This window comes from Gadus morhua, chromosome 7 (assembly GCF_902167405.1).
Source record: "Gadus morhua chromosome 7, gadMor3.0, whole genome shotgun sequence".
In the NCBI taxonomy this organism is placed as follows: Eukaryota; Metazoa; Chordata; class Actinopteri; order Gadiformes; family Gadidae; genus Gadus; species Gadus morhua.
The window spans coordinates 14,106,711-14,132,288 of NC_044054.1; the positions used below are offsets into that span (position 1 = coordinate 14,106,711).

The following is a 25,578-nucleotide window of genomic DNA, read 5'->3' on the forward strand; positions in this document are numbered from 1 at the left end:
GATTGGAAGTTGCTGCTTTGAAGGGAAATGGATACCTTAAACTGCCTGATGTCTACACACAAATCCATCAGTCACCCAAGAAAATATCCCAAAATGAGGATATTAGAAAATGGCCTTGCCTGGATGAAGTTGACTTGACACCCATTGATTCCAGCATTGGGCTGCTTATAGGTGTCAATGCCCCAAAGGCCATGGAGAGCAATTAATAGTGAGGGTATTGGTTGGGCCATACGCTGTGAAGACTCAACTTGGTTGGGTTGTCAATGGCCCTCTCAACATGACTGGTGATGGAAGTGCAGCTGCAGGTACCGGTACAGTGCAGGTTAATCGCATATCTGTTGAAGATCTGTTGGTCCAGCAATATAATCAAGACTTTGAGCCGCACTTGAGGGCAAGAAAGTGATGTCTGTGGAAGACCAACAGTTTATCGACAAAGTGTCAAGCTCAGCTGTGCTGGAAAATGGCCATTACAGCTTTAAGCTCCCCTTTCGTAAGGATAATGTGAATCTTCCCAACAACAAAGCTGTAGTCCAGCAAAGAGCACAGCATCTGTTAAAGTGCTGTGCTCTTTAACAGGTTCTGTGGAGACGGTTCTTCCTGGTCAGGGGTCACTCATGAAACATACAGCATCAGCGCATCACAACCTGTCTGCAGGCGAGAACTCTCACAAACACACACACAATGGGGAACAATAGACCTTTATGCAGGTGGGAATCTAACCTGCATCTCTAGAGCTCTGGAGCTCTTCTCAGTGGGACTGTGCTTCCCTCAAAAACAAAAAGCCCATTCATTCTGGTTTAACATTGAAAAAAAAAAATGGAGATAAATAAGTAGCACTAAATTTTAACATTAAAACAAGCAATTTTATTGGATCCCAAGCCATTATAAAAGTCGCATGGGCGACTTCATACACTCGTGGTACAATGCAAAATATAAAAGGATATTTCTAATGTGCAGAGAAGATTTACTACTGACCAAGACGGCATATGCATGCATGAGGGTACGCATTTATATACTGTGTAGCAAACAACAACAAACGTGTATATCAATTGTAAAGCCCTGATAACCGCAGTGGGGGTGAAAGTTAAACTTCAGTATTTCCCCCTAAAGGAGCGCGGTGTGGGGGCGGGGCTCGGGGGCGGGGACTGCTGCCGCGACCGCAGGATGCGGGCGGACGGCGTGTTGGGCTGGGCTGCGGCGCCATATTTGGGCGTTGCCATGCGCGCGGGGAACAGTGAGTTGAAGAAGGTGCGCTTCTCCGGCGGATGGTTCTCCGTGTTGCCGCAGCCCCTCTTCTTGCAGGAAGTGGGCGTGGTCATGTAGGCGGAGCCCGAGGGAGGGGGTCGGGAGGCCTGGAGCGCGGCCAGGCTCTCGTCCTTTCTCCTCAGGTCGGCCTTGATCAGCCGCAGGCCGTTCTGGAGCTCCGATAGGATCTGATCCTGGGGACGACGCAGCCAATAGGGTTAGGAGGAGCGCGGGGGGGCGGGGTTTAAGAGTGAGAGCCAGGTGAGAGGTATAGCAGGAGGAAGCAGTGATCGATAAGGCAGCCGGTGACGCTCGAGTCTTAAATCGTAACGTTAGTTTAGGTTAAGTTTAGGAAACGGCAGAGGGAGAGAAGGAGTAGGAGTTGGTTACATCGGGAAATATACACAACATAATAAACGCACTACATTCTTTATAAGATACTATACAAGCATAACCTGGGAACCAGACAAATCTGCAAGCCCAGGTTCTATTTTCCCTGGCAGAGCGATTTTCTCAGGCAAACAGCTCTGTAACACACAGAAGTCCTCAGGCACCTTTTATGCAAAGAAAAATAAGAGCCCTCTACAAGTGCTATGATGAGGACTTGATGAGGACTTTATGTACCTGTCTGACCAGCGTCTCGTCGGCGCTGGACAGGCCCTGGCGCAGGCGCTCCCCGTCCGTGTTGCGGCAGCAGGCGCGCTCCCCGGACTGCAGGTTCCCCACCAGCCTCTGGAGACTCAGCCTCAGCTGCCGCAGGTTCTGATGGGACGAGCAGAACCAGGGAGGTCAGGAGGGCCGGCGGCACGTCGGCACCGCTGACAGCAAGGGACTCGACGGACGGCTTCAGAGGGCCAGCTCCCTCGACCCAGTGAGAGAACGATGGCGTGAAGAGACCCCCCCCCCCCCGTGCCACTGAGCAGCTCGTTCAGGGACAGGCTGAGATACCGCCGGTCGACCCTTCCTGCTGCGGTCACGCTTCACCACCGACCCCTCTTCCAGTAGACCACGATCACCAACACCGACTTATTCACTCGTATGTGATTTCTATTTATACCGACCAATATCACTATTCCCTGTATTACATTTTTTTTTATTATTCAATCTATGACTAAGAGTCAGTATTTATTGTATCTAACTTTATTATTTTAACTGCATTAATATTATATATTGCTTATTGTTTTACTGATGCCTTGTGGCATCTTGTGTTTCAGCGAGCTCCTGCTCCATGGTTTTACACATCAGGACAAAGCTGAGAGAACCGGTTCTCAACACAGGTGTTTATTGCAGTGTGTTATCAGTACAGTACAGTAGTACAGTACAGTACAGTACAATACTGTTCTCTCCCAGGTCAAACACAATATGATATAAATCAGTACGGTATATATAGATAGTAAAACAAAAGGTACAAATGCGTTGCGATTGATAAGCATTTGGGGTGGGGGGAAATTATGGGAGTTCAGAAGGCACTTCATGGTGGCTTAAGATTTTATGTTATTCAACTATTTTCTATAATAATTTAGATCAAACAAATAATTTTGCCCACAGAAGCCATTTCTATAAAAATTAACCTCCTTTATAGCACTCTTGAGTTACTGATGCTTACAATGCATCAGTATTTCTATTGCGGTTTGCTTCACTACGTTCGATAGCAATGAAATGAAGAAAGCTTTCAACACCAGAAGACCTGGCTGCTGAAGACTTCATACAGGTAGTTGTATAACTTTATAGAGGTAGTCGTTAACGTATCACATGCACGTAGCTAGTAGTGCCTGGCTTTTAATCCTATTAAAGCAATAAAGTGTGTACTTTTGTTAAATAAACAATATAATAATGAATTGTCAATAAATAGCGATGCAGAGGAGGAGGAAGAGGATAGCAATCTGAACCAAAGGAACAAGATGTTTTTGAAGTGGAGGTTAGAGAGATTGATCTTTATTCAGTTAGCGAGACTCTGTAACAAAAAGAGAGATGAATTAGAAAAGACAACTGCTCTGAAAAAAATTAGAGTGCAAATCAAACTGCTTGCCGACGAAATTCGTTTGTTCAAGGATGAAGCGACTCGGAACAAAGAGCAGAGGAAGTTCACAGACCTACACACGACGCTAGTCGGAGAAGGACTGATAGCGGCCCACCCCCTCGACTCAGGGCCCTCTGAGGGGAGTGACCAAGGCAAAGGAGGAGGAACCTTGGGAGCCTATGGTTGCATGTACCCCAAACTGCCATTGTGTGGCCCAGATGGGGAATACATCTTCCCTGGTGGTTTACAGGAGTCGAGACACAGTGTTCTTTCAGACATCAACAGCTTTATAGGCGAGTACCCGGTCATCTGCAGTACTCCCCACGTGCCACAGAAGGGAAATCCATCTGCCCCACCTGACTATGCTAATTATGATGCGACCCAGACCCCACAACAATTTCCCCAATTCACCCCTGTCCCACCACATTCCTTTCTTCCACAACAATGTCTACATCCGAACCCCCCAAAACAACAATTCTCCCAGGAGAGGTCTGGAGCAGTGACTAAGAATGAGTCACTCTATGGAGGATTTGATGACAACATACAACCACACATGAAGACCACAGATGAGAAGAAGGGAATAGCCAGGGGACGAGAAAGATTCCCCCAGTCCAACAGGGACAGAGGACGATTCCTCCCGCCAGACAGACAGAAAGAACCTCGACCATGCCACAACTGTGGACAAATTGGACACTGGATGAGAGAATGTAAAGCCCCTCGAAAGATGTACCGTGACCGCTCCAACGAGAGAGTAGGGGAAGAAAACCGCTCAGACAAAATGAGGGAACGATTGAAGAAGTTACAGGCGAAGAGTGTTGAAGAACTCAGCCGCATATGCGATTCAGTGTCGGAAACCAACAATAACACCGACTTGGAATGACACTCGTTAGATTTGGCACGCAAACTAACTGATACGGGGTGAAGAGTAGGGAGTGTTTAAGTGTTTGTTATTTTCATTCCTTTATTTTCACAAGAGGTTAGTCTTCGAAAGATGCTAGGACTTTTGTCACTGCCTATCTAAGTTCATGTTGGTTCCTTCTTGACACAACTGCTCAGCTTTAGAACATTTTGTTTGTTTTGTTTTATTTTTGAACAAAGGTTCAATCATTCATTCATTCACACAAGGTTTATTGAGAACTATGATGACTGATTACTGATTACTGATATAACCATTTTTGAATCAAGCGATTTATTTTTGTATGATCATTTTTCATTGTTTATCGACTCATTAAGACAATTACAAACATAGTTGATCATCATTAATGTTGGAGGCTGTGACAATGCCTCCCCCATGACTGATACTGCACTTTTTCTTTGTTTCATGTTTCATCGTACCTGGGAGATCCAGGAGACACGGACACTTGTTGAGTCCTTGGGAGGAGTCCTTGAACTGAACTGTGTCTGTGTTTGTCCTGACGCCCTACTACGAACTTTCATCCTCATCCCCCATCACACCTGCGGTGGCCATCAACTGGAAAATAACTCTGTTGCAACTGCTACTCAAAACCAACTGAGTCATGCAGTATTGTCTGTGATGTTGTTGTGCCAAGCAGAGGGAGGTGTCTCGACAGTTGACTTTCTTGATTCTTTAAAAATGTTTTAATCATGAGTAACCTAATGAGTTTGTTATTTTCTTTATTATAGTGGCCTACACCTGGTTTACTTGTGTATGATTTGAATTTACTTGTCCTATTGCCTTTTATGCTTTCTTTCATTGATTTAGTTAATTATTAATGGGTCACCAGAAAATACACTGAATTCTCTTTTTGTGGGTGATCTTTAAACTATGTTTAGTATGATCAAGAGGGAGGAATGTAGAATGTTGGTGTATTTTAGTGTCTCTCTGTTGTTCACATTTCTAGTCTAGGAACAGGCCAGGGCCTCTCATACTGATACAAGGTGTTATCCTTAACATTCTGCCATTGTTATGTCTCAACAAGGTTGAACCGACCTGGTCCTCCGGGACATAGCCAGGGCCAAATACCTTATCAAGGCTGAGAGTGCGTCTGTTCACGTGTTATTCATGTATCCCCTTTTGTATAATACTCGCCCCAACCCTTTGGTTCGAGGAGTAGAGGGTTTCGACAGCCAAGGAACAAGTCATCGACCACCGGGTCCACTATAGATTATTCAACCTAAGTCTGTATCTCGCTGTACATCCTGGAATAAACCATCTATTCAACCCTCTAATCCAACCTGTCAAGCTGCTTTGATTTCGACTTCAAGAATTACTACTACGACTGAAAATACACAACGCAGAGTCTGTCCGAACAGTTTAGAAATAAGCTGAAATCTAACAAGTCCTTTATGTGTAGCTTTTCCCTCTAGGTTATATTTAATTAATTGTAGACCTTACTTTAGGGGTTAGGAGTTGCCTGTGAAGCCTGTTGAGTCTTAACGTTATGATCTTGGCTATAATACATGTGCCATAAATCCACACGAATATACCTTGCATATCCCGATACATAAAATCATAAAACTTGATTATACAGCAAACTGTGCAACACAATATAAGATAGCATTTGTTCTCTTGATTAGGCGGCATAAGCAATGGCCCACTCCCTTTTCCCCCAATGCAAATCGGAAAAACACATCAATGAGCTGCAGGCAGAGCTCTTAAAAGCAGGCAGTGAACTCTTTAAGCTGTAGGTCAAGATAGCGTCTAACCCTCTGGCCTTCCTCCAGCTTGCGGTCTGCGGACCCCGTCAGCGCCCTGGTGGGTCCTGGTACGGCCATCTGCACCTCAGCACGCCTCAGCTCTGGGGGGGAGACGGGCAAGAGGTCAGTGCTACTGGTGACCACTCACAGGCACTCCGTGTCCTTGGCTTGACGATGGACATGCTTAGTGTCAACTGTAGGCATCCTTTAGCGCCTCGTATAGCCTAGTGAAGACGAGCATGTTATGGCCTGTGCCCAAATATATATATTTTTTAAAGGATTCAGTTAGTTTCACACTTTGGAAAGTGTAAAATAGTGTAGTTAATGGCAGTTCGAGGATGGCAATTATGATGATTGGTTGTGCAATCCACGCATCTTGGAGAAATTGGTGTCCAAAAGTGTCACAATACAACTGCCTGCCGTAATCATCAGAAGCAACACGTAGTCACGTTCCGCAGTGCAACATTGGCTTGTAGCGCTGACTGCTATCGGGATGAATGATCAATACATGGAAGAAAATATCGATATCTATAAGTCTATGAATGTAGTACTTGGACTAGTATTAATAACCCTACGGTTGCAATAAGAGGACTGTGTGGAGAGAAATGCATCTGGCTGTTACCTCCACCATGTCCTACAAACATGCACAGTGTCCATGGCGATTGTGACAAAGATACCCAATTGGGATTTTTGTACTGATTTCCATCACAGGCTTAAGCGGCCAAAAACGTATGTTGCCTTTTTTCAAAAACGCAAATCGATGCTTCAGTTGGTTGCAGATTGCAACCAACTGACCAACGGATTTGCGTAGAAGCCTCACTGCCAGAGGCTACTACATTCTACACACTTGACCTTTAAGAACTACACACAGTGGATTTTGAAGGTTATGAATCTCACTCTCTAAACAACGAACACCGTCACAGAGTGAAGTTAGGGACCAAGCCTTGGAAGGCTGCCCAACGCTCCGGCAGCACGACACCCTACAGAGTAGGGCCCGACCGATATTGATTTTTGAGTGCCGATGCCGATTATTTTCAGAGAAAAATTACGATTACATCGGCCGATTAAAAACAGAACAAAAAAAAGCATATAAAACGTAGTTTTTGATACCTTAAATATATACTTTAAACACTTTTGACGAATATGTGAATTGAATGCAGAACCTTTGAGTGTTTTAGAATACATTTACAGTCAAAAATGAGTGCAATGTAAAATAATTAACTAACTCCCAATGTGCTGCGCTCGTGAGCAGTGACTAACACGTGCGCGCTGAGCAGTATGGTCTCACCGTTAGTCTACAGTATAACAAATTAACATGGCCTGGGACCTAAAGAAAAACAGGCACAACATGCTCAAACAACGCGTCTTGTGTACATTGGTGAGGAGCGCGCAGCTGCCTGAGCGAGCGTGCTTTCATGTTGTACGGTAAAATTCAATCTCCTCTTTTTTACTCCAGCTAAAGTTGTTAGTTAGCAAGGCGAGTAGGAGCGCACTCTGCAGGATACTAAGCGCAATAACATTTCTAAAAAATAATAAATAAATAAAAAAAAATCGGTTGTAATCTGCGTCTTTTTGGCCGATGAATCGGTCGGGCCCTACTACAGAGTGATGGTTCTGCCCCCTTCTGGTCAGCCGGTCTCAGAAGGCCTACCTTGTGTTCTGGAGGCCAGCTCGGCGCGGCATTGGTCCAGCTCGGCGCGGCATTGGTCCAGCTCGGCGCGGCTGTGGTCCAGCTCGGCGCGGCTGTGGTCCTGCTGGGCGGCGCCCCCGGCGGCCTGGCGTGCTGAGCGGCGCGGGCCGGCCACGGGGGTGCGGGGCAGCGGGGGCTCGGAGGACGAGGGAAGGGGGAGGGTGGAGGGCGCCGGCTGGGCCGCGTCCTCCTTCCGCTCCAGGGCCGCGGTCAGAGCGGCGATCTCCTGGTCGCGCTCCTGGAGACACGCGGGTCACGAGGATTGATTGACGCCATTTGATTCAATGGTCGTACAAAAAACAAAAATATCAACATAAGACACTTTTATTTACAGAACGTTCTTCTAAGAACACCACGGTTACCAATAATGTAATAAAGAATGAATAAATAAAATAAATCTTCAGTGTGTCTTTTCAGAAGGCATTGCTGCAGAATCGCCTTTTTAAAATCAGCCGATTTCTCTTTTTTTTTATTATTTCTAAAGCGCTTAAATTCTTTCACTAATGTGGCACGCAATATATTCACTAGGCTTCGTGCATTCATTAGTCCGATTGGTGAATGTGAAGGGACTTACGTCCAGCTCCTGACTGTAATATCGCTTCAGGTTCTTCTGCAGGTTGGCTATATTGGTTTCATACTTCTCCTCCATCAGATTCCTCTGCGCCTCCATAGAAGCGCTGTGTGGAGAAAGAGAAGGAGTGAATATCTCCTGCGCAGTGGGAACCCACAACCGCCGCGATACCTACTATGGGTGGTAGGGCTGTCAAAATTGCTCAAAAATGACATTCGAATGTTCGTTTGGAAAAAAATCACGAATTCGAACTATTCGAATATCTGGTTGCCTATTTTACGCAGTTGCCGTCAATATGTCAATAATGCGACAAAACCATGGTTCAAATTAGTGGGATATATATACATCTTATAAACAGCCCACTAACGTGAAGGCCTAATCATGAAAAGCCACAACTTTGTATCGCTTGCATTTCACCACCACACCTGCAAGCACGCAAACTATAGTAATCTGAAGAAGACGCCCGCTTCTGAATGTTACAAAGTATGCTAGTGGTAACGTTCCTTGCTTTGCTTACCATTTATCGAGAAGGCCTATTAAAATCGATAAAGAAAAAAATGCATGTCGCCTACGTCTTCCACCATGCCAGCGAAAGGGCCAGCACTACGCACCGTTCGGTTTCCTGAAAAAAAAGCTGTCTCGGACTTTGCCGAGAACATTGCGTTACAGCAGCTTTCACCAGCCAGACTACTAGCTCCCTGAGCTCTACTTCGGATGCTTATTGAATGGCATAGCCGAGCTGGAATACCTATATCCAAGTACGGAAACCCCGAGGGGATAAAATACATTCGCTCTTCACATACTAGTCTGTTACACTTGTACCGCGGGAGTGTTTTTTCACATTCGAATATTATGAGGGACATCGCGAACAGACAGAGGCTCATTCACAAAGCAGATAGAGGCGCTTGTACCACGGGAGTGTTTTTTCACATTCGAATATTAATTTTCACGTTCGAATTCACGTTTTTGGATACATTTCGAACGAATATTCGAACTTCGAATATTCGTTGACAGCCCTAATGGGTGGCTGGCGGTTACACCTGCATTCCTCTCATTTCAAACGGAATGGATCAATATCATCCTTCGTGTTTTATTTGAATGAAAAAATGTATTCAAGTATCAAATAGTAAACACAGCAAGGTTAGCGTGGGATAATGAATGAGCTTTCAAACTCCCGTAAGAACACCAATATATGGTGATGTACAGTGTGGATGTCCGTCAGCTCAATGCCACAGACTGGTAGTGCCCTTCCCCCGGCCCACCGACAGCCGCCCCACCTGAAGTCGTTCTGCATGCTGGTGAAGACCTCCATCGTCTCGGACACCACCTGCTCCCGGACGTCCGCCTCCAGCGTCTCCTTCTCCTGGCGCAGGCGGAACACGCCGCGCTTCAGCACCTCGATGGCCCTCAGCAGGGACTGGGGGGGGGACACGAGACGGTGAGCATCGAGGGACCCCACTGGACGGGCTGGGCCGTGACACACAGCGGGTGGGAGGGAGTCAGGGAGTGGTACCTCGGTGTTCAACATGGTCATGTCTCCCTCCTCCTCGTCGCTCTCCTCTTCGTCCTCCTCCTCCTCGTAGGTGCTGTCGAGGGCGGCGGCGGCGGCGGCGGGCTCGTTCAGCAGGGACAGGATGTACGCCACCCGGGACTTGGTGGACGGCCCGTGGAGCAACTGGGGAAAGACACACGATCAACTATAGTACTAACTAGGGCCCGACCGATATTGATTTTTGAGTGCCGATGCCGATTATTTTCAGAGAAAAATTACGATTACGATTTAATCGGCCGATTAAAAAAAAAAAAAAAAGCATATAAAACATAGTTTTTGATACCTTAAATATACTTTAAACACTTTTGACGAATATGTGAATTGAATGCACAACCTTTGAGTGTTTCAGAATACATTTACAGTCAAAAATTTGTGTAATGTTAAATGTAAAATAAATAACTAACTCCCAATGTGCTGCGCTCGTGAGCAGTGACTAACACGTGCGTGCTGAGCAGTATGGTCTCACCGTTAGAGTCTACAGTATAACAAATTAACATGGCCTGGGACCTAAAGAAAAACAGGCACAACATGCTCAAACAACGCGTCTTGTGTACATTGGTGAGGTGAGCGCGCAGCTGCCTGAGCGAGCGTGCTTTCATGTTGTACGGCAATCTGCAGGATACTAAGCGCAATAACATTTAAAAAATAAAATAAAATAATAATAAAAAAAAAAAAATCGGTTGTAATCGGCGTCTTTTTGGCCGATGCCGATTATTTTCAAAAAGGCTATAATCGGCCGATTAAATCGGCAGGCCGATGAATCGGTCGGGCCCTAGTACTAACACAACATTTGTGCTCATTATAAATTAGCTCCTTAATCATTGGAAATTGTGGGTCTTGAGAACCACTATTTAAATGAATTTATGAGCATTAGTGTGTGTCCGGCGATGAACCCTTATTCCGACCGCTGGCTGAGCAACTGTCGTGAGCGTCGGGTTAGCGCACGCGACACCAGAGGTCGGAGTGTTGCGCGGCAACACCACGAAGCGCAGGCCTCGAGAACAGTCGCCTCTCTTCCATCTCCCATCTCTCGACACAATGTACAGTGCGTGTCAAGACCTCGTGTTGATACACACAACACACGTGTCTCTCACCTGGGTGGCGATGGCCGAGAACTTGAGGGCCTGCAGGGTCTCGTCGTAGACGCCGGCGCAGGGGTTGATGTTGACCACCATGCTGGAGCTGCCGCGGCCGCTGAAGTAGCCCTGCAGCACGCGGGTCAGCTTGCTCTCCCTGAAGGGCACCACCTGGGGGGGCCGCGACCTGGGGGAGGGGAGGCCGTTAGCCACGCTAGCAACTTAGGCGAGACCTGACAAAAGGTAAACTGAACCTTTGTTTGGGTTCAGCCACAGGGTGTGAGAGTGGATGAATCCAAACCTATGGAAGAACTACTGAGGGAACCAGTATCTAGTAGTACATGACCAGTATGAGCAAACCACTGGTTCTGGGGGTCCCAGTGGACCAGTACCTGTTGTTCTGGGGGTCCCAGTGGACCAGTACCTGTTGTTCTGGTTGTGTCTCAGAGCAGCGATGCAGCGTCCCAGCGTGTGAAGGGAGGTGTTGATGTTGTTGGCCTCCTTCATCCTCTCCCCGTTCCTCTGGTCCTTGCAACGCTCCGAGCCGGCCAGGTCACACACCGTCAGCCTGCAAGGACACACACATCATTAGCACACATGTATAATGGTACCCACACACACACACACACACACACGCACGCACACACGCACACACGCACACACACACACACACACGCATCTCCAAGCCGTGGTACGTACTCGCTGATGTGCGCTGCCTTGCCGGCCTCAGCCCCCTGGTGGATGTGCAGCAGGCGCATGGAGAAGATGCTGTGGCTGGAGGGTGGAGCACAGATTTACAGATCAGACACAAACAGACCCATGGCTGACAAGCAGAGCAGATTAAACCAAAGAGAGGAACACACAAAGGGAGACCGGGTGGGGGGGGGGGGGGTCACCTGCGGCTGGAGTTCTCGTTGAGGTGGGTGCTGGCGAAGCTCTGGTTGCGATGGCCGGCCCGCAGCACGCGCCACGCCTCCTCCGCACTGCGCACCTGGATCCAGGTGAGGTCTGCGGGGAAACAGAGCCCAGAGTCAGGTGACCGTAGGGAGATGGTGGACCAGGAGGCAGGAAGTCCGGTACAGATGGGCGTGTTTATATGGGGTTATCTGCCCTGGCGTTTAAACAAGACTGGACTCCTTTACGCCACATTAAACCCCGCTACACTTTACCATTTTATCATTACCATTTGATAGTATTCATAATTGCATTATCTTGGCATCATTAAATGGTATTGCACTGTGCAGCACTTTGACCTGCCAATTCTGTATGAAGTTAGGTTACCATCATTACCAAAATACATCATCCACACGTGCACGTCATGTGATGAAACTTAACATTACAGAGTTGTGCACATGAATCACCTATGTAACACAAAGCTGTCAAACGTGCGTTAGCGAGAGAGGCAGAGAGCTGAATGACACAAGGACTATCCTTTGCATGCGTCAGCAGCCCTTACCTTTGACGTAGGGGTTGCCCTGCCTGTCGTCGCTGAGCTTCAGGTTGGACCTCTTCTTGAGCATGCTGGTGGGCGCGGCCTCCAGCAGATCGTACAGGAACTCATTATAGATCTCGTAGTAGGACACCCACACAGAGTACTGCACGCCGTCCTCCAGACCCTCCCCCCCGCTTTGGGACAGGCTGTCTGGATCCAGGCACATGTTGTCCGAGTCTGGGTGGGGAGAAAGAAGGTGCCCGACCGGAGTTAATTGGCAGTACGACCTGGTTTGAAACTGCATCAGGATATTGTAGTGGATAGGGTGCTGGATCTTAATGGAGGAGAATGGTGCTTGTTATATGATATTCATTTGTTATGTATAGCGTTTCATTATCGAGGTCCACTTTGGAAACAAGCACTTAACCCTTTCAGGTGCCAACTCAGACGAGGTTTTATGTACCGTAACCCCAAAAAAGCTTCCTCCGCCAAAGGTTACTGGGTTCAATCCCGATCGTCGACAGTCTAACCATAACTGAATCATTCCTATCTGGCCCAAAATGAAAATTCCAATTGTAATTTATTCCAATTGACTGTATGCATAGCTTTGGCTAATGACGTGCTGCTGAATGACTGAGCAGCAGGCGGTGTATTGGAACCACAGGCCGGTGGCGGGGCAGAGGGCTGGTACCTTCCAGCTGGGTGTTGATGCTGGTGGAGAGCCCTGCGATGCCGCTGTCCCACGTCGTGCTAGTCCCGCCTCTACGGGAATTCATGCTCTGGTCCTATTGGAAGACATGGATGTTAGCGTTGAGAAGCATCACCACTCAATGTGGTGAAATTAGTCTGTCTGATACAGTAGAGACCAATGCCAGGGGCAACAAAGGCACGCTTTGAAAGTATAACCATAGATCAAACATAGCGGTGATGGTGAAACAAACTTTCAATAACAAGCTAACAATTGTCCCATCCCGTCTCTTCCTCATATCCCATCCCGTCTCTTCCTCATATCCCATCCCGTCTCTTCCTCATATCCCCCCCCCCCCCCCCCCCCCCCCCCCAGCAGTACTAACAAGCGGCATGGCGTCGCGGTCTCACCTCCTGCAGCAGGGAGTCTCTGAGCTGCTCCTCGGCCCGCACCTCCCTGGGGTCCAGCCGCCGGACGTCCTGGTACATGGCCGGCTTCAGGTCCATGCCCGCGTACAGACGTCCCTGCAGTTTCTTGAAGGTGGAGGCCAAGGCCCTGGGCAGCAGGCCTGGCTCCCGTCCCTTCCCTGGGGCAACAACACATGATGAGGGTTTTATATGTGAGGGAAAGAGGATACATATACATTAGGTTTATACCCTAAAAATAGGAAGTGGTCAAATGAGTCAAATCTTCGTTCAGAGAGCACCCAATCGACCCGATAGTGGGTAACTAGTAGTACGTCCGTGGTGGTTCTAGTGACACTAGATTGAAACTGAATAACCAAGTCTATTTTGTTAACAAAAGGGGGAAAAAGGGGTGAAGTCCTGTCAGCCTCCAACAGTTAAAACCACGAGACCCTCAGTGACTTGGACCGAATGGTCGAAGTCACTGACTGAGGGCCGAATGGTCCAAGTCACTGGATTTGAATGGCGTGTTGAGGTGGACTTTTTAAAATTTCTATTTATGCATTTGAAACTACGAATAGTAAAATAATCGATTAACCGGATTACACATTTCCCCTGGCACACTAGCCGTGTGCCAGTGCCAGTCAGGTTCCTGTACAGGTCTGATTTGGCAAGACCCGCAATACTTACGCGTTGCGACAGTAGCGCGAATTACATTCCGCACCCGACCAGACCCGCTATAAATTGGTATTGACGCCCGACCCCCACCCGATGGAAAATTAGACATATTAGATGGAAAGCCGGACAATGACACTATCTGGTGTTTAGCATGGTTGTTTCGATTGATGTGCAAAAGAAACACATCATCCACTGTTGACGGTTGCAGGACTCTGCTTCAGGTGCCATTAAGGGCTTTTCACACGGGAGGCGTTTGGCGTGCCTGCTTCTGCATTCTCAATGGAGAGGCGAGTTGGCAGAGAGGAGGCGTTTCCCCATAATGTCTTTCAAATTACTTATAACAGAGGTGAGCTCGCAAAGAGGATAGGCAGCAAGCCAGTCGGATACCCAGTTTGTTTCAGCGCACGGGCGGGGTTCTTTCAAACAAACACCCAGTGACATCATTGATATCACTCAGGTCCTACTCACAACATAAAAATAAATGCTGTAATTTTAGGATAGGCCTGCACGCAAGTTACACAAATTGAAAAACTCATAGGCCTAGTTGGATGGGAGCACGAAAATGTAATACCTCGTCAGATGACGTTTAATACTTTTCAATGGCCTTAATTTGGGCTAATTTAATTTACTACCTTTTAATACCTTTAACAACCCCGCGGAAACCCTGGACATTGTGAAAGCTTCTGTGTTGCGGTCGTATGAATCAATTGCAGAGGCTTATCGTCAGCGCTTTAGGAATATGCGGAAACTGGTAACTGATTCCAACCCTACATCTCCAAGCTCAGATAGAGGCCCTGTTAGTAAGCTCTTCGACCAAGCTGGCCAGATCCTTACCCTGAATGGTGTAGGTCTTCCCAGAGTTGGTCACTCCATACGTGTAGAGGAGTCGGTTCTCTCCGAGGAGAACGTCCTTCACCATGTGCTTCATGGTGTCCTCAAACAACTCCTGCTGTTTGGTCTCTGGACCAAAGATCTAGAAAGACCCAGGGCAATATTTAAATCATGAAACGCCTTGGGAGGGAGGAAATATGTAATATAATACTGATCACTGATATTTTTTACATTAATATTGAGGTATGGGAATGAACAGTCAGTTAATGCTTTATCAAAAGCATCTCATACAAATGGAGTTTATATTTTGTCTTTCATATTTTAGGGTACGATCTTACTCGGATCCACTTATTCAAAAGTGTAATATACAAGTTACACCTGTCCAACACTTCTTAAAACTCTGCTAGACATTCGCAACACATTGATGTGGTATGATGTTCTTTAAAGGATCTGGTTTGTCTGCGACCCAATTCTTTGTCACGGTCAAGTTGATCCAACACTCATCTGTGAACTATGTAAAAAAAAGCCAAACTCCAGGGCAACCGGCTGACCTTTGAAAAGGAGAACTTGTGAATGCTCTGTGTTATGCCTCTCTCTGCACTCTTCATGGCCTGAGAATCCTTCGGTGCTTTGAGCAGGAGGGTGTCTTCATTCTGGATGGTCACACAACCCTTTGGAGAGCAGAGGGAGAAAACAACTTAAGAAATACAGTGCTGATTAGAGCAGGACTGCTGATGTTATCCGCTAATCACAGATATATCAGTATCTCGTTTCTCTTTACATATATGTACACTTTCATTTATAATTCTTTATAAATCCTCTCCAGTGGTGGTTGAACCTCTAAATGCTTTAAGTGGGCACATCCATGCGAACTCTCGGTTGTACATCATGTTCTTGAAGGTGACGGTTCGTAGCTCCTTCCCATACAGATAATTGGTTCCTTTATCTCATGAATGCTAAAATGCCAAGGTGCTATCCCTAAAATCCGGTATCTGTCAGGCTCAAGTGCTCATCTCTTTTGTGCTGTTCAGACAAGTAGAGACTCCACAGGACACATTAAAGCAATTACTCCCAGAGACTGCTTAGCTGTAGGGAGTTAAGTGGCGACTGGTGAACGGTCTTACCTGTTCCTCTGCCCGCTCTTTTTCTTCCTTGCTGAGTGGCCGAACGCGAACATAAACCTTGACTTTCTCTGGTATAGCATCATCCCTGCTGCCTTGTCTTTCAACTGCTGGTGCGGTTTTCTATTTGAATTAAAAAAGGTTAACACATTTATATTGTTGCATGTTGAGCATTGAAACCACTGAACATAAAAACAACAACATGCGGTTTTAGTCTTCAGAAATCAGTTGATTCTGCTTGAAACAACCATCAGTCAACATTGGCATCATGTTGTCAACATCGCTTGACACCTTTATTAAAGGTGGGATTGTACAATGATCTAACATTATACAATTCTAGATTATAAGGAATCATAAGCGGGAATTGTAGTTACCGGTGCTGATATGGATGCTTTGGTCTCCAGTCCAGGGGAGATGATTGAGAGCTCTGGCAAACGAGGTCTGGTCACATTTCCCAGCTCGGCTGCTGTGGACTCAAACACGGGGGTTTCGCCCTCCTCATCCGAGACCAGTCCACAAGGTGAGGCCAAATACAACGCCATTCTAGTTATGAGAAATGGGAAGTTGTAATTCAAAAAGTTTAGTTTGGAAAGTGGGAACGCCTTTTCCTTGGAGCTTTTGGCATGTATCCAATGCCTGTAACGGCAGCTAGTCTCCTACGTTATGTAACTTACAAAGGTGCATGCTCCATTCAACCACTGACAATTAAAACAACATTACCCTCTCGACTGGTAACGTTACAAAATATCGAGGGTTCAGCTACCCCAAGGAATAATACATGCTAAAACACTGACATTGTTATAACACGTCTTAACTCGATTTCCTATACATTCCAGGATATTTTTTTTAGGAGGCGTTTACTTGTCATTTGTCAGTAAACAAGAGTTTATCCACGACAAAGTGAAACACTACACTAAACTAAGTAATAAGACCTGGGTTGTACATAACCATGGACCCTATGTTAACGTGTTGGAGGCCGTAGTGCATCTGTAGTCCCAACACATACTGATTCAAACTGTAACAGCTACCCTCACGTCCTCCAGAGGAACACACACGAGAGCTGATCTGCTTGCAACGAAATACAACACATGTAGGTTGTAACAGTGTTGTACGCAAATAGTATTACCATGACTTGTTAATTAAATACACGTTAAATATAACCACAACCTGTGAACACATGATTATATATCAGGTACATGATAGCCAGTGCCACGCTATCGATCTCAAAGTGTAAACGGATCCCCAGCATTTCATGACCTACCTGAAATATGAACCGCTTTTAGCTCTCCCAAAAACGAAACTAGCTACCTAAACTATTAATACAACTAATCTAGTTTTAGCTCATTTGACGACTCGTCGTCTAACAGCCGGGGTTAATCCAACACTGATCGACTTCACAATTTACTGCCTGCACCGATTTTTGAACCTCGCGCTCCTCGTACCTGGCCAATCACAGAAAACGTCGGTTAGCCAGGCTGTTTTCTCATTGGTCGAATCGTAATGTTTACACGGTAGTGTGTGCTGCGTTAACAGATGAAAACAAAAGCTGCTTTATAAGTTCCTACCTCACATACTAGGTAGTCTGGGGCTGCGCGACATAGATTTTTTATATTTGTACATTCAATTACTGTGTTGAAGTATCCAATTGGTTTATTTCAAAATCAGACCTCTGTAATTTGTCATGTAAAACCTAAAAATAGCACTACACTCGTTATGCATCATAAAAACATACAAGTATTTAGCATTTTATAAAACAGCTGTTTCAAAACACTGATCATTCAAATGAACATTCCAACTGAAATCCAACATATGTCAAGCTCATTCCATCCACTATGTCGTAGATAAAATAGGAATAATTCATTTGTGGATTCATATAATACAAAATGTTAATAGTTGTTACTCAATACATTTTAAATAGCAAATTAAAAGGAATCTATTTAACTTGATAAATATTTACTTCCAATTTATTTTAAAATCTAAACATATATCTTAATCAAATACATCTTTATCATAAACTCATAACTCAGAATTCTAAATTAAATGTTTTCCCTTTCTTTTGTATATTATCCCAAAACATTTGAATGCATTTAATACACTTCAAAAAAACATGCAATTAGTTAAATGAATACAATTCCCAAACAATTCAATATTATTTTCTCTGAGCAATACTATTGTTAGCTAAAAATATTATATAAAAAATGTAGGCTACTTAAAAAATATAAAAAGTTTGGGCCATGATAGTTAAAAATGGAGGAAGAATTCAACGATGTTGGTCCTGAAAAACATGCTGCCTCCACTTGCAAGTCAGTTGATACAACAAATAAAAAGCACACACATGACGTCTCACATCTGCAATCCACTGAAGCCTGCTCAGACTGTAAACCATCACTCAAAGTTTCTAGGGAGGTTCTGAATATTGACTTCATTTTGTGTGCTTTCAAGCCTTCTTTTCTGCACACTGTGCTGCACACCGTAGCAGAAGTAGATCAGTAGACCTGTTGAAAAATAAACAACTCCCATCATTTTTCACACTGACACAGCCACTGTTGTGAGTTGTTGACGGTTCACTTCCCATACCGACTGCCATCCACACGGCGTAGCGGGCCCACGTGTCGGATCCCAACTGGATCATGAGGTAGACGTTGACGAAAATGCTGAGGACGGGAAGCACGGGCAGGAAGGGAACCTGGAGGGGTCGCAGAGGAGGTCACATGGAGCGTTATTCATTTATCACGAGCAGCAGAACAGCTAGAGGCCTGGTTTTGTTTTAAGAGATATCCGAACATGCAGCAGTCCTCAACGAATAAAGAGAGTGTTCTAACAAAAGCCCTCTTAACACAAGTTATTAGACTCGAATAGAATACAGCAATGTAATGATGAATAGAGTTGAGTAATTAAGAGTAGCCTATTAAAGAATTATTATTAGAGTAGAACTGTTGAGTAGATTATCCAATAGATTATACTAGAGTAAACTCAATTAGTTTATATCATAGTAAAACAGAGTAGATTTGGGCCAATTAGAGCAGAGTTAAACAGAGTACAATAAAACACAACAGAACCCAATAGATTATAGGAGAGCAGAGATGAACAGAAGAGAGTATAATATAAAAGAGTAGAACAACGTGCAGTACGGTGCAGTACAGGTTTGCCTCGCACCATGAAGGTAGCAGTGGTGGAGTTCTGCGGCTGTCTCCAGATGGCAGCGACCAGCAGCACCACGAGCACCAGGATCCCGGTCAGGGCCAGGAGGCTCCACCACTCCTGGCCCCGTAGGGAGTCCCCTCCCTTACTAACCAGCAGGCTCATACCGATGGCTATGAAGACTGGAGGAACAGAGATTCATGGATTTTGTGGATCCACAACGAAATGCAGCGGTTCCAGTACACACCACTTGATTCACATTATAAAAGAGAACCAATGATGCAACATAGTGTGAAATATATAAGAAAGAGGGTAAAAGACATGTAGGGATTAGAGGTAAAATTAGAGGGAGGGTAAGGGGTAAAAATTTGAGCTATTATACATTTTAAATGCTAAACAATATCTTAACACTTTTGTAAGGTTAGTCTTCAGGAGTTTAACATCATCAATATTCCAATACGCATAATACCACCACGACTTATAAGAATAATTAAAGTGATGAGGATAATATGGAATAAAATATATGATTCATAATATGTAGTTAGAATAACAGATCAAAAATCCCAATACAAGGTGATGAGGAGGCAGATTACTGATGGAGACGGTGAACATTGACACAGTGCTGGAGGTGCGAGGGGTGGCATGTGAGGGCGGAGACAGCGTGCTCATCAGAGAGAAGGATTCTGGATGGATGGAACCCGAGCCCTCAGTGAGATCCGCCTGGTACCTGGGTGGATATCACACGCTTTATTCCGTCTGTGACGTCCAAATGCACCATGCTACCAAACTAGAACTTCTAACATAACTTCATGCTTCAGGCTGTCTCACTTCTCATATTGATCAGACTTGAATAATGAATTACTTTACATGCGGACAATGTACCGTACATATGTTTCACCCTGATCCAAATCTGGAAGGATTTTATGATGTCTATTTTAGGTAATAATAATAATAATAATAAATGAAATTTATATAGCGCTTAATATGGTAATCTAAGACGCTAATAGGTATTGCATGTATCTTCCAAATGTCATACATACCACATTCCATGTCCAAAAACATTCATCTAACAAATGATCTACTTCATGATAGGTTATAATGAAGCAAATAGTAGGTTATCATTGCTAATATACCATTGACACAATTCAATATTCACATTCTTTCGAAGTGTTGATATTTCAGCTAATGGAAGAGGTTTGGTCTGACAGTACCTTAGTATGAGGATACACACGGCTACAAGAGTGTAGGCAAAGAGAGTTCCAATGGACATCAAGTCCACCAAGGCCTTCAGGTCGAACACCAGGGCCATGAACGCTGCACAGACACACACACACATGCTTGTAAGCACACACACGTACACACACACACACACACACACACACACACACACACACACACACACACACACACACACACACACACACACACACACACACACACACACACACACACACACACACACACATCAGCACACAAGCACACAGATACACACGTGTGCATAAGCACACACAAACACACAATTCATGTTCGCCGTTTCAATGTTATACCCAATGTTACAACAGACTTAACCACATCACATACATGCACAGATTCTTACACACACACATGCACACACGTGGACACGCACACACTATAAAGTGTACCTGCAACAGCACCGGATACCAGCGTAGCAATGACTGGGCTCTGCCTGTCGCTCAACTTGCTGAGCACCTTGAAGAGCAGGCCGTCCCGGGACATGGCGTACAGAACCCGTGGCATGGGGAACATGGACCCCAGGAGGCTGGGGACAACACACAACAACAACACATTAAAACCGCTTCCACAAAACATGCTCATGAATACATTGCAGTATTATGAATGTGATGAACTGGCTGTTGGTGGCGACACTGTTTGTATCCCTGGGGAAAATGGCCGCCAAAGGTGTGGTCAAACCTAAAGAAAATAGAAGGCTTCGAGATCGCCCTTCTACTGTAAGCTTTGGATAAAATGGTTAATGATCATAAAATGTAATAAATATGATTGAATCAAATTAATATTGTTAAATAATAATGTCATACAATTAAATAAATAATGTAATGTATTTATAAATGGAATTATATATTTAATAAAATAAATAAATAAATAGGAAACATATCCATTTATAATGTATTTTCTCCACATAAACAACCCAAGGCTTATGTGTGTGTGTGTGTGTGTGTGTGTGTGTGTGTGTGTGTGTGTGTGTGTGTGTGTGTGTGTGTGTGTGTGGGTGTGTGTGTTCATCTCCCATCAGCCAGCACCTGGTGGACAGGGCGCACAGCGAGCCCACGGCCACGGCGTACTTGGCCGGCGCCCAGCCGATGTAGTCGAAGGCCACAGGGAGCGGGCTCTGGACGCTGATCAGGTAGTAGGGCATCAGCAGGGTCAGCGCCGCCGACACGCCGAAGTACGCCAGGAAGCAGATGAGGAGCGACGCCACGATGCCCAGCGGGATGGACCTCTGGGGGTTCTGGACCTCCTCTCCTGGGGGGGGTCAAGGGATTGGTTTGATCGTTGTTATGTTTGTGTTGTGGCTCATTAATATTATACCGCCTATCTCGTTTTATTCATGCACTATTTGGACTCCTGGTCAAATGCCGCACTGCACTTTGATGACTAGTACCTCCTTGTGTAATGACAATGAAGTTGAATCTAATCTTATTTACTCTTTGGTTATTTAGCAAACTCTTTTAACCAAGGAGCCTCACAGTGAAGGAAAGATAGGATTTGATTTGAAATTAGGGTACACATAAATCATTTTAAATATTAGATTCAGATGGAACATGAAGGGGTTAGGGCAAATGGCTCAAGGATGTGTACAGAGTAACTGCACCATTGGGGTTCATCCAAGAACCTCTGGGATTCTAACACATTAACCACTAGACTATCCGGCCCATCCTTTTTGCATTACCTATCCTGTTATTTTATTGTAGTACTTGACTTCTTAATGAACCGACCAGTTGTGGCAATGCAGTCGAATCCCACGAAGGCATAGAAGCAGGTCGCTGCCCCTGATATGGTTCCATTCAGGCCGAAGGGGAAGAACCCTCCTTTACCATAGCTACTGGTTTCATTCAACGCCAGGGTACTAAGGGAACACAGAGGGAGGGAGGTCATTATTGGTTCATTGATGGATAGATTCCTAGATGCTTTCATTCAATCATCCATTGAGTTCTGCTTTCCTAACCAATAAATTAATTACCTTAACGACAACGTAAATCATTAATTGATTTATTATTTAGGTTCCAATAGTATTACAGAAATACTTGTATACTATTTTATACTATTGTACAATGTTAGACAAAATACAGTGTATATTTGAATATATTATATTATAATGTGACCGTAATTGCCTGCAATTGTAATTATATCATTGTTTATGTATTGATATATATTTCCATGTGTTTCATTCAGTAAAAAGGTTAAGTTCCAAACCCATGTAGTGTTTCGTTGAGAATGGACTCCTCACTGGTGTACCAGTTATCAATGTCGCCCTTTATGAAGCCGCTGATGATCACAAATAGCAACACCAGGATGTTCAGCGCTGTGAAGATCTTATTGACAATAGCAGACTCTTTGGCTCCAAACGCAAGAATCCCTGAGAAGAAAGTTTGCCGAAAATGACCTTTGAATTGAATTATGGGAAAACAATTCCTAGATACACAGCACGTTGATTTTAACAAAAAACATGTTTATGTATGCAGCATTTGATTTATTGAAAACATGTTCATAATTCCAAAAAATATATATAAAATCTGTTGAAAAGCCTGATTAGGATATACAGTATATTAGGTTATATATTCATTCATTCTCTCACCTTGATTACAAAAATGCATTTCTAAAGATTGTAGTTCAACCTTAAATATATATGTTGTGATACATATGTTTACAGCAGACTATGTATATACAAATACCTGCTAGTAACATTATGAGGCCGGCCGCAAAGAAGTCTGGGTAAGGCGCCAGACCGGGAAGATCGATGGCGGCCATGTTTCTTAGCGATCCGGCGATAGCGTTCCCGATGAGGTCATCGAAGGTTCCACTCCAGGCCCGGGCCACGCTGGACGTTCCTGAGCAGCAGGTGAGCGCAGAGACACGGTGCTCACATTGCTTACGGGAATTCAGATATTAAAAGTAGGATTCAGATTCATAATCGATGTTCGATAGGTCTATACCGATGACGTAGGACAGCAGCAGGTTCCAGCCCGTCACGAAGGCCCATATCTCCCCGACCGTCACGTAGCTGTACAGGTAGGCCGAGCCCGTCTTGGGGACCCGCGCCCCGAACTCAGCGTAACACAGTCCGGCAAAGACGGACGCGACGGCGGCGACCAGGAAGGAGACGATGATGCTGGGCCCGGACACGGTCCTCGCCACCTCCCCCGACAGCACGTACACACCGGCCCCCAGGGTGCTGCCCACGCCCAGAGCCACCAAGTCCAGCGTGGTCAGGTTACGCCGGAAGTTGGACTCCTCACCCTCAGGCTCCAGGGGTTTGGTCCTGGACAGGCTCTTCAGGAACCGCAGTACCTGGGCCCCAGACATGCTGGCAGAAAACGTCGGTATTTAGCGTTCACGTTCATCTAAAGCAGCTCAAGGGGAATTCAGGTAGTTGTCGTTGAGATGCAGATAGGGCGTTAGGGCGTCTTGGTTGAGGGGGTATGCAGGTAGACTGCCGTTTAGACCGGGAGCCGAAAGGGGAAATAGCAAAATATATTTAAAAAATATCATTAAAATAAATTAAACAACAAGAGAACATAGCTTTTTGCCGTTCACATTGCCAGGGTATCCATTCTAATGAGGACACAGCTAACCCCCTGCAGAGTAGGACGTGGAACTCATGGCTCTGAATATAAGCCACAGTTCAGTCTGCTGCCTGGCCCCAAACATCCATCCAGTTGACACGTACTCGCAAGCAATGTAGAGATTGATCTCCAGAACACCCCAGTTATCATCCCAGTAGAACAGCCGACCACCAGACACTCTGATCAACTCATATAAAGTCAGGTCAGCTGTCTCTTAATCAACCTCCCGGATGCACAGTGTAAAACACGATCAATATCTTCCTAGGAGTGGTACCATACACCCTGAAAGGAGGGATCCATAGTATTTCTCCCTAAGGTTTCTTCCTTGCTGGTATTTGAGTGGTACCTCTAAGGGTTAAGGTGCCAGTGAAGCCCTTTCAGTCTGTGATGACGCCTCAGGATATAAACCTGACAGATTGATGGACGGTTCAAACAAACCTGACCTCGGAGAAGAAACATTCCCAAGCGGACCAGGTAAATAATACATTTCTAAGGGTTTATGTTCACAACTCTTGTAAGTACACACATGCGTTACATAGTTCATATTCATTCAGATTTTACAGTAAGGGCAATAACTTGAGTAGTAACACAGAAGGAGAGAGGGAATGGTAAAACGTTATAAAATGTATAATCCAGATTATTTGACTAAATCTTGCACATTGTAAGTAAATATATACAGGCAAAAATATAAACACATAAAAGTTACTTGGGCACTGCAGATACATATTGTCCAAGTTAGCATTGCCAAAATAAAAACATCACCCTAAATCTCAACCTTAAGGCTATTCATAAGGATATACGTGAATCTTAGTGCTCAACACTGTAACTAGGGTTTAAGGCTCATTACTTTCAAAGTTTTGTAGGTAAAGACAGATTCAGTAGATTCACTGCATTTAAAGAGCTAAAAAAATATAGGCTAACTAAAATCTAACAGAAGTATGCAGTATGCATAACAAGATGGTATCTCAAGTAATATTGAGGACAAATATGCTTAAATCCCTTTTGGGCACATGATAATATTGATTATATCAAATTATTATAAAATATATTATGAATGAAGATTTAATTAATGTGGAAAGACTTGTGAAATGTGAAAGTCCAAATCACCAAAGCATTATAACATCAAAAACTAAACAAAACATCATCATTAGAAACTGATTTCAATGTTTTAGTTTTAATCTGAATTAAGTGCCCCGAAACCTCTTTCCCCAATGTTTCCCCAATTTCTTTCATTACCGCTGAAAAGAGCTTTCTCCTCTCTGAGTCTGATCTTTTTAAACAATGAAAGAAAAATATTATTTGATGACAAAGTATCACAATTCAAATGGGAGGTTTTTTAATTAAAGAATTGTTCCATCGAAGCAGTTTACACTTACCTTTGAGCTGTTGGATGATGCTGTTAGTCGCCAAGTTTCTAAACTAGACTATTTTAGAGTAAATCTCTTCCATTTATCTGCCTTCTTCGAAAATCCCACATCTTGAGGTACCCACATTTTTGACACATTATGTTACATTTCAGGTGTACATGCCATTTCTGGAAAAAGACAGATTGGATTCATTTGGCAGGTTGTTTGTGAACTTGGTTTAAACAAAATCCTATCTAAGTAATTTTCTACTTTTTGCCACTTTTGATTCACCATTCACTCAG

General features: G+C 44.7%; 2 protein-coding genes across 2 annotated transcripts; both read right to left on the bottom strand.

Annotated features, from left to right (window-relative positions):
- Positions 1-411: 411 nt before the first annotated feature.
- Positions 412-17,415, bottom strand: kif20a (kinesin family member 20A). Its single transcript, XM_030360289.1, has 19 exons — positions 17,228-17,415; positions 16,341-16,509; positions 15,970-16,089; positions 15,397-15,516; positions 14,849-14,987; positions 13,343-13,518; positions 12,936-13,029; positions 12,269-12,481; positions 11,709-11,820; positions 11,512-11,586; positions 11,237-11,380; positions 10,831-10,999; positions 9,698-9,859; positions 9,462-9,601; positions 8,188-8,290; positions 7,575-7,851; positions 5,933-6,024; positions 1,870-2,007; positions 412-1,439 (listed from the first exon to the last, which is right to left on the bottom strand). Exons 2-19 carry the CDS (start codon positions 16,506-16,508, stop codon positions 1,092-1,094), a joined length of 2,790 nt encoding a protein of 929 aa, XP_030216149.1. The 5' UTR covers position 16,509; positions 17,228-17,415; the 3' UTR covers positions 412-1,091.
- A 186-nt stretch (positions 17,416-17,601) lies between these two features.
- On the bottom strand, positions 17,602-25,396 carry LOC115546655 (cationic amino acid transporter 2). Its single transcript, XM_030360290.1, has 12 exons — positions 25,307-25,396; positions 23,301-23,671; positions 23,040-23,195; positions 22,561-22,723; positions 22,083-22,213; positions 21,387-21,609; positions 20,751-20,887; positions 20,319-20,421; positions 19,701-19,834; positions 19,123-19,289; positions 18,544-18,652; positions 17,602-18,461 (listed from the first exon to the last, which is right to left on the bottom strand). The coding sequence occupies exons 2-12, from the start codon at positions 23,668-23,670 to the stop codon at positions 18,352-18,354; spliced, it is 1,803 nt and encodes a 600-aa protein (XP_030216150.1). The 5' UTR covers position 23,671; positions 25,307-25,396; the 3' UTR covers positions 17,602-18,351.
- Between the last annotated feature and the right edge of the window lie 182 nt (positions 25,397-25,578).

Bases quoted from the DNA above. Each gene is read 5' to 3' on its own strand.
- kif20a (XM_030360289.1), bottom strand. From the start codon at position 16,508: ATGGCGTTGTATTTGGCCTCACCTTGTGGACTGGTCTCGGATGAGGAG. The intron at 12,482-12,935 runs GTACCAGCCCTC...CTCCCCACCCAG, and splicing joins CATCAACACCCAGCTGGAAG to ACTCGGACAACATGTGCCTG. The intron at 9,860-10,830 runs GTGAGAGACACG...GTCTTTCCCCAG, and splicing joins TCTCGGCCATCGCCACCCAG to TTGCTCCACGGGCCGTCCAC.
- LOC115546655 (XM_030360290.1), bottom strand. From the start codon at position 23,670: ATGTCTGGGGCCCAGGTACTGCGGTTCCTGAAGAGCCTGTCCAGGACC. The intron at 21,610-22,082 runs GTCGGTTCATTA...GACCCCCCCCAG, and splicing joins CGACTGCATTGCCACAACTG to GAGAGGAGGTCCAGAACCCC. The intron at 20,888-21,386 runs GTGCTGGCTGAT...TGTTGTCCCCAG, and splicing joins CTGTGCGCCCTGTCCACCAG to CCTCCTGGGGTCCATGTTCC.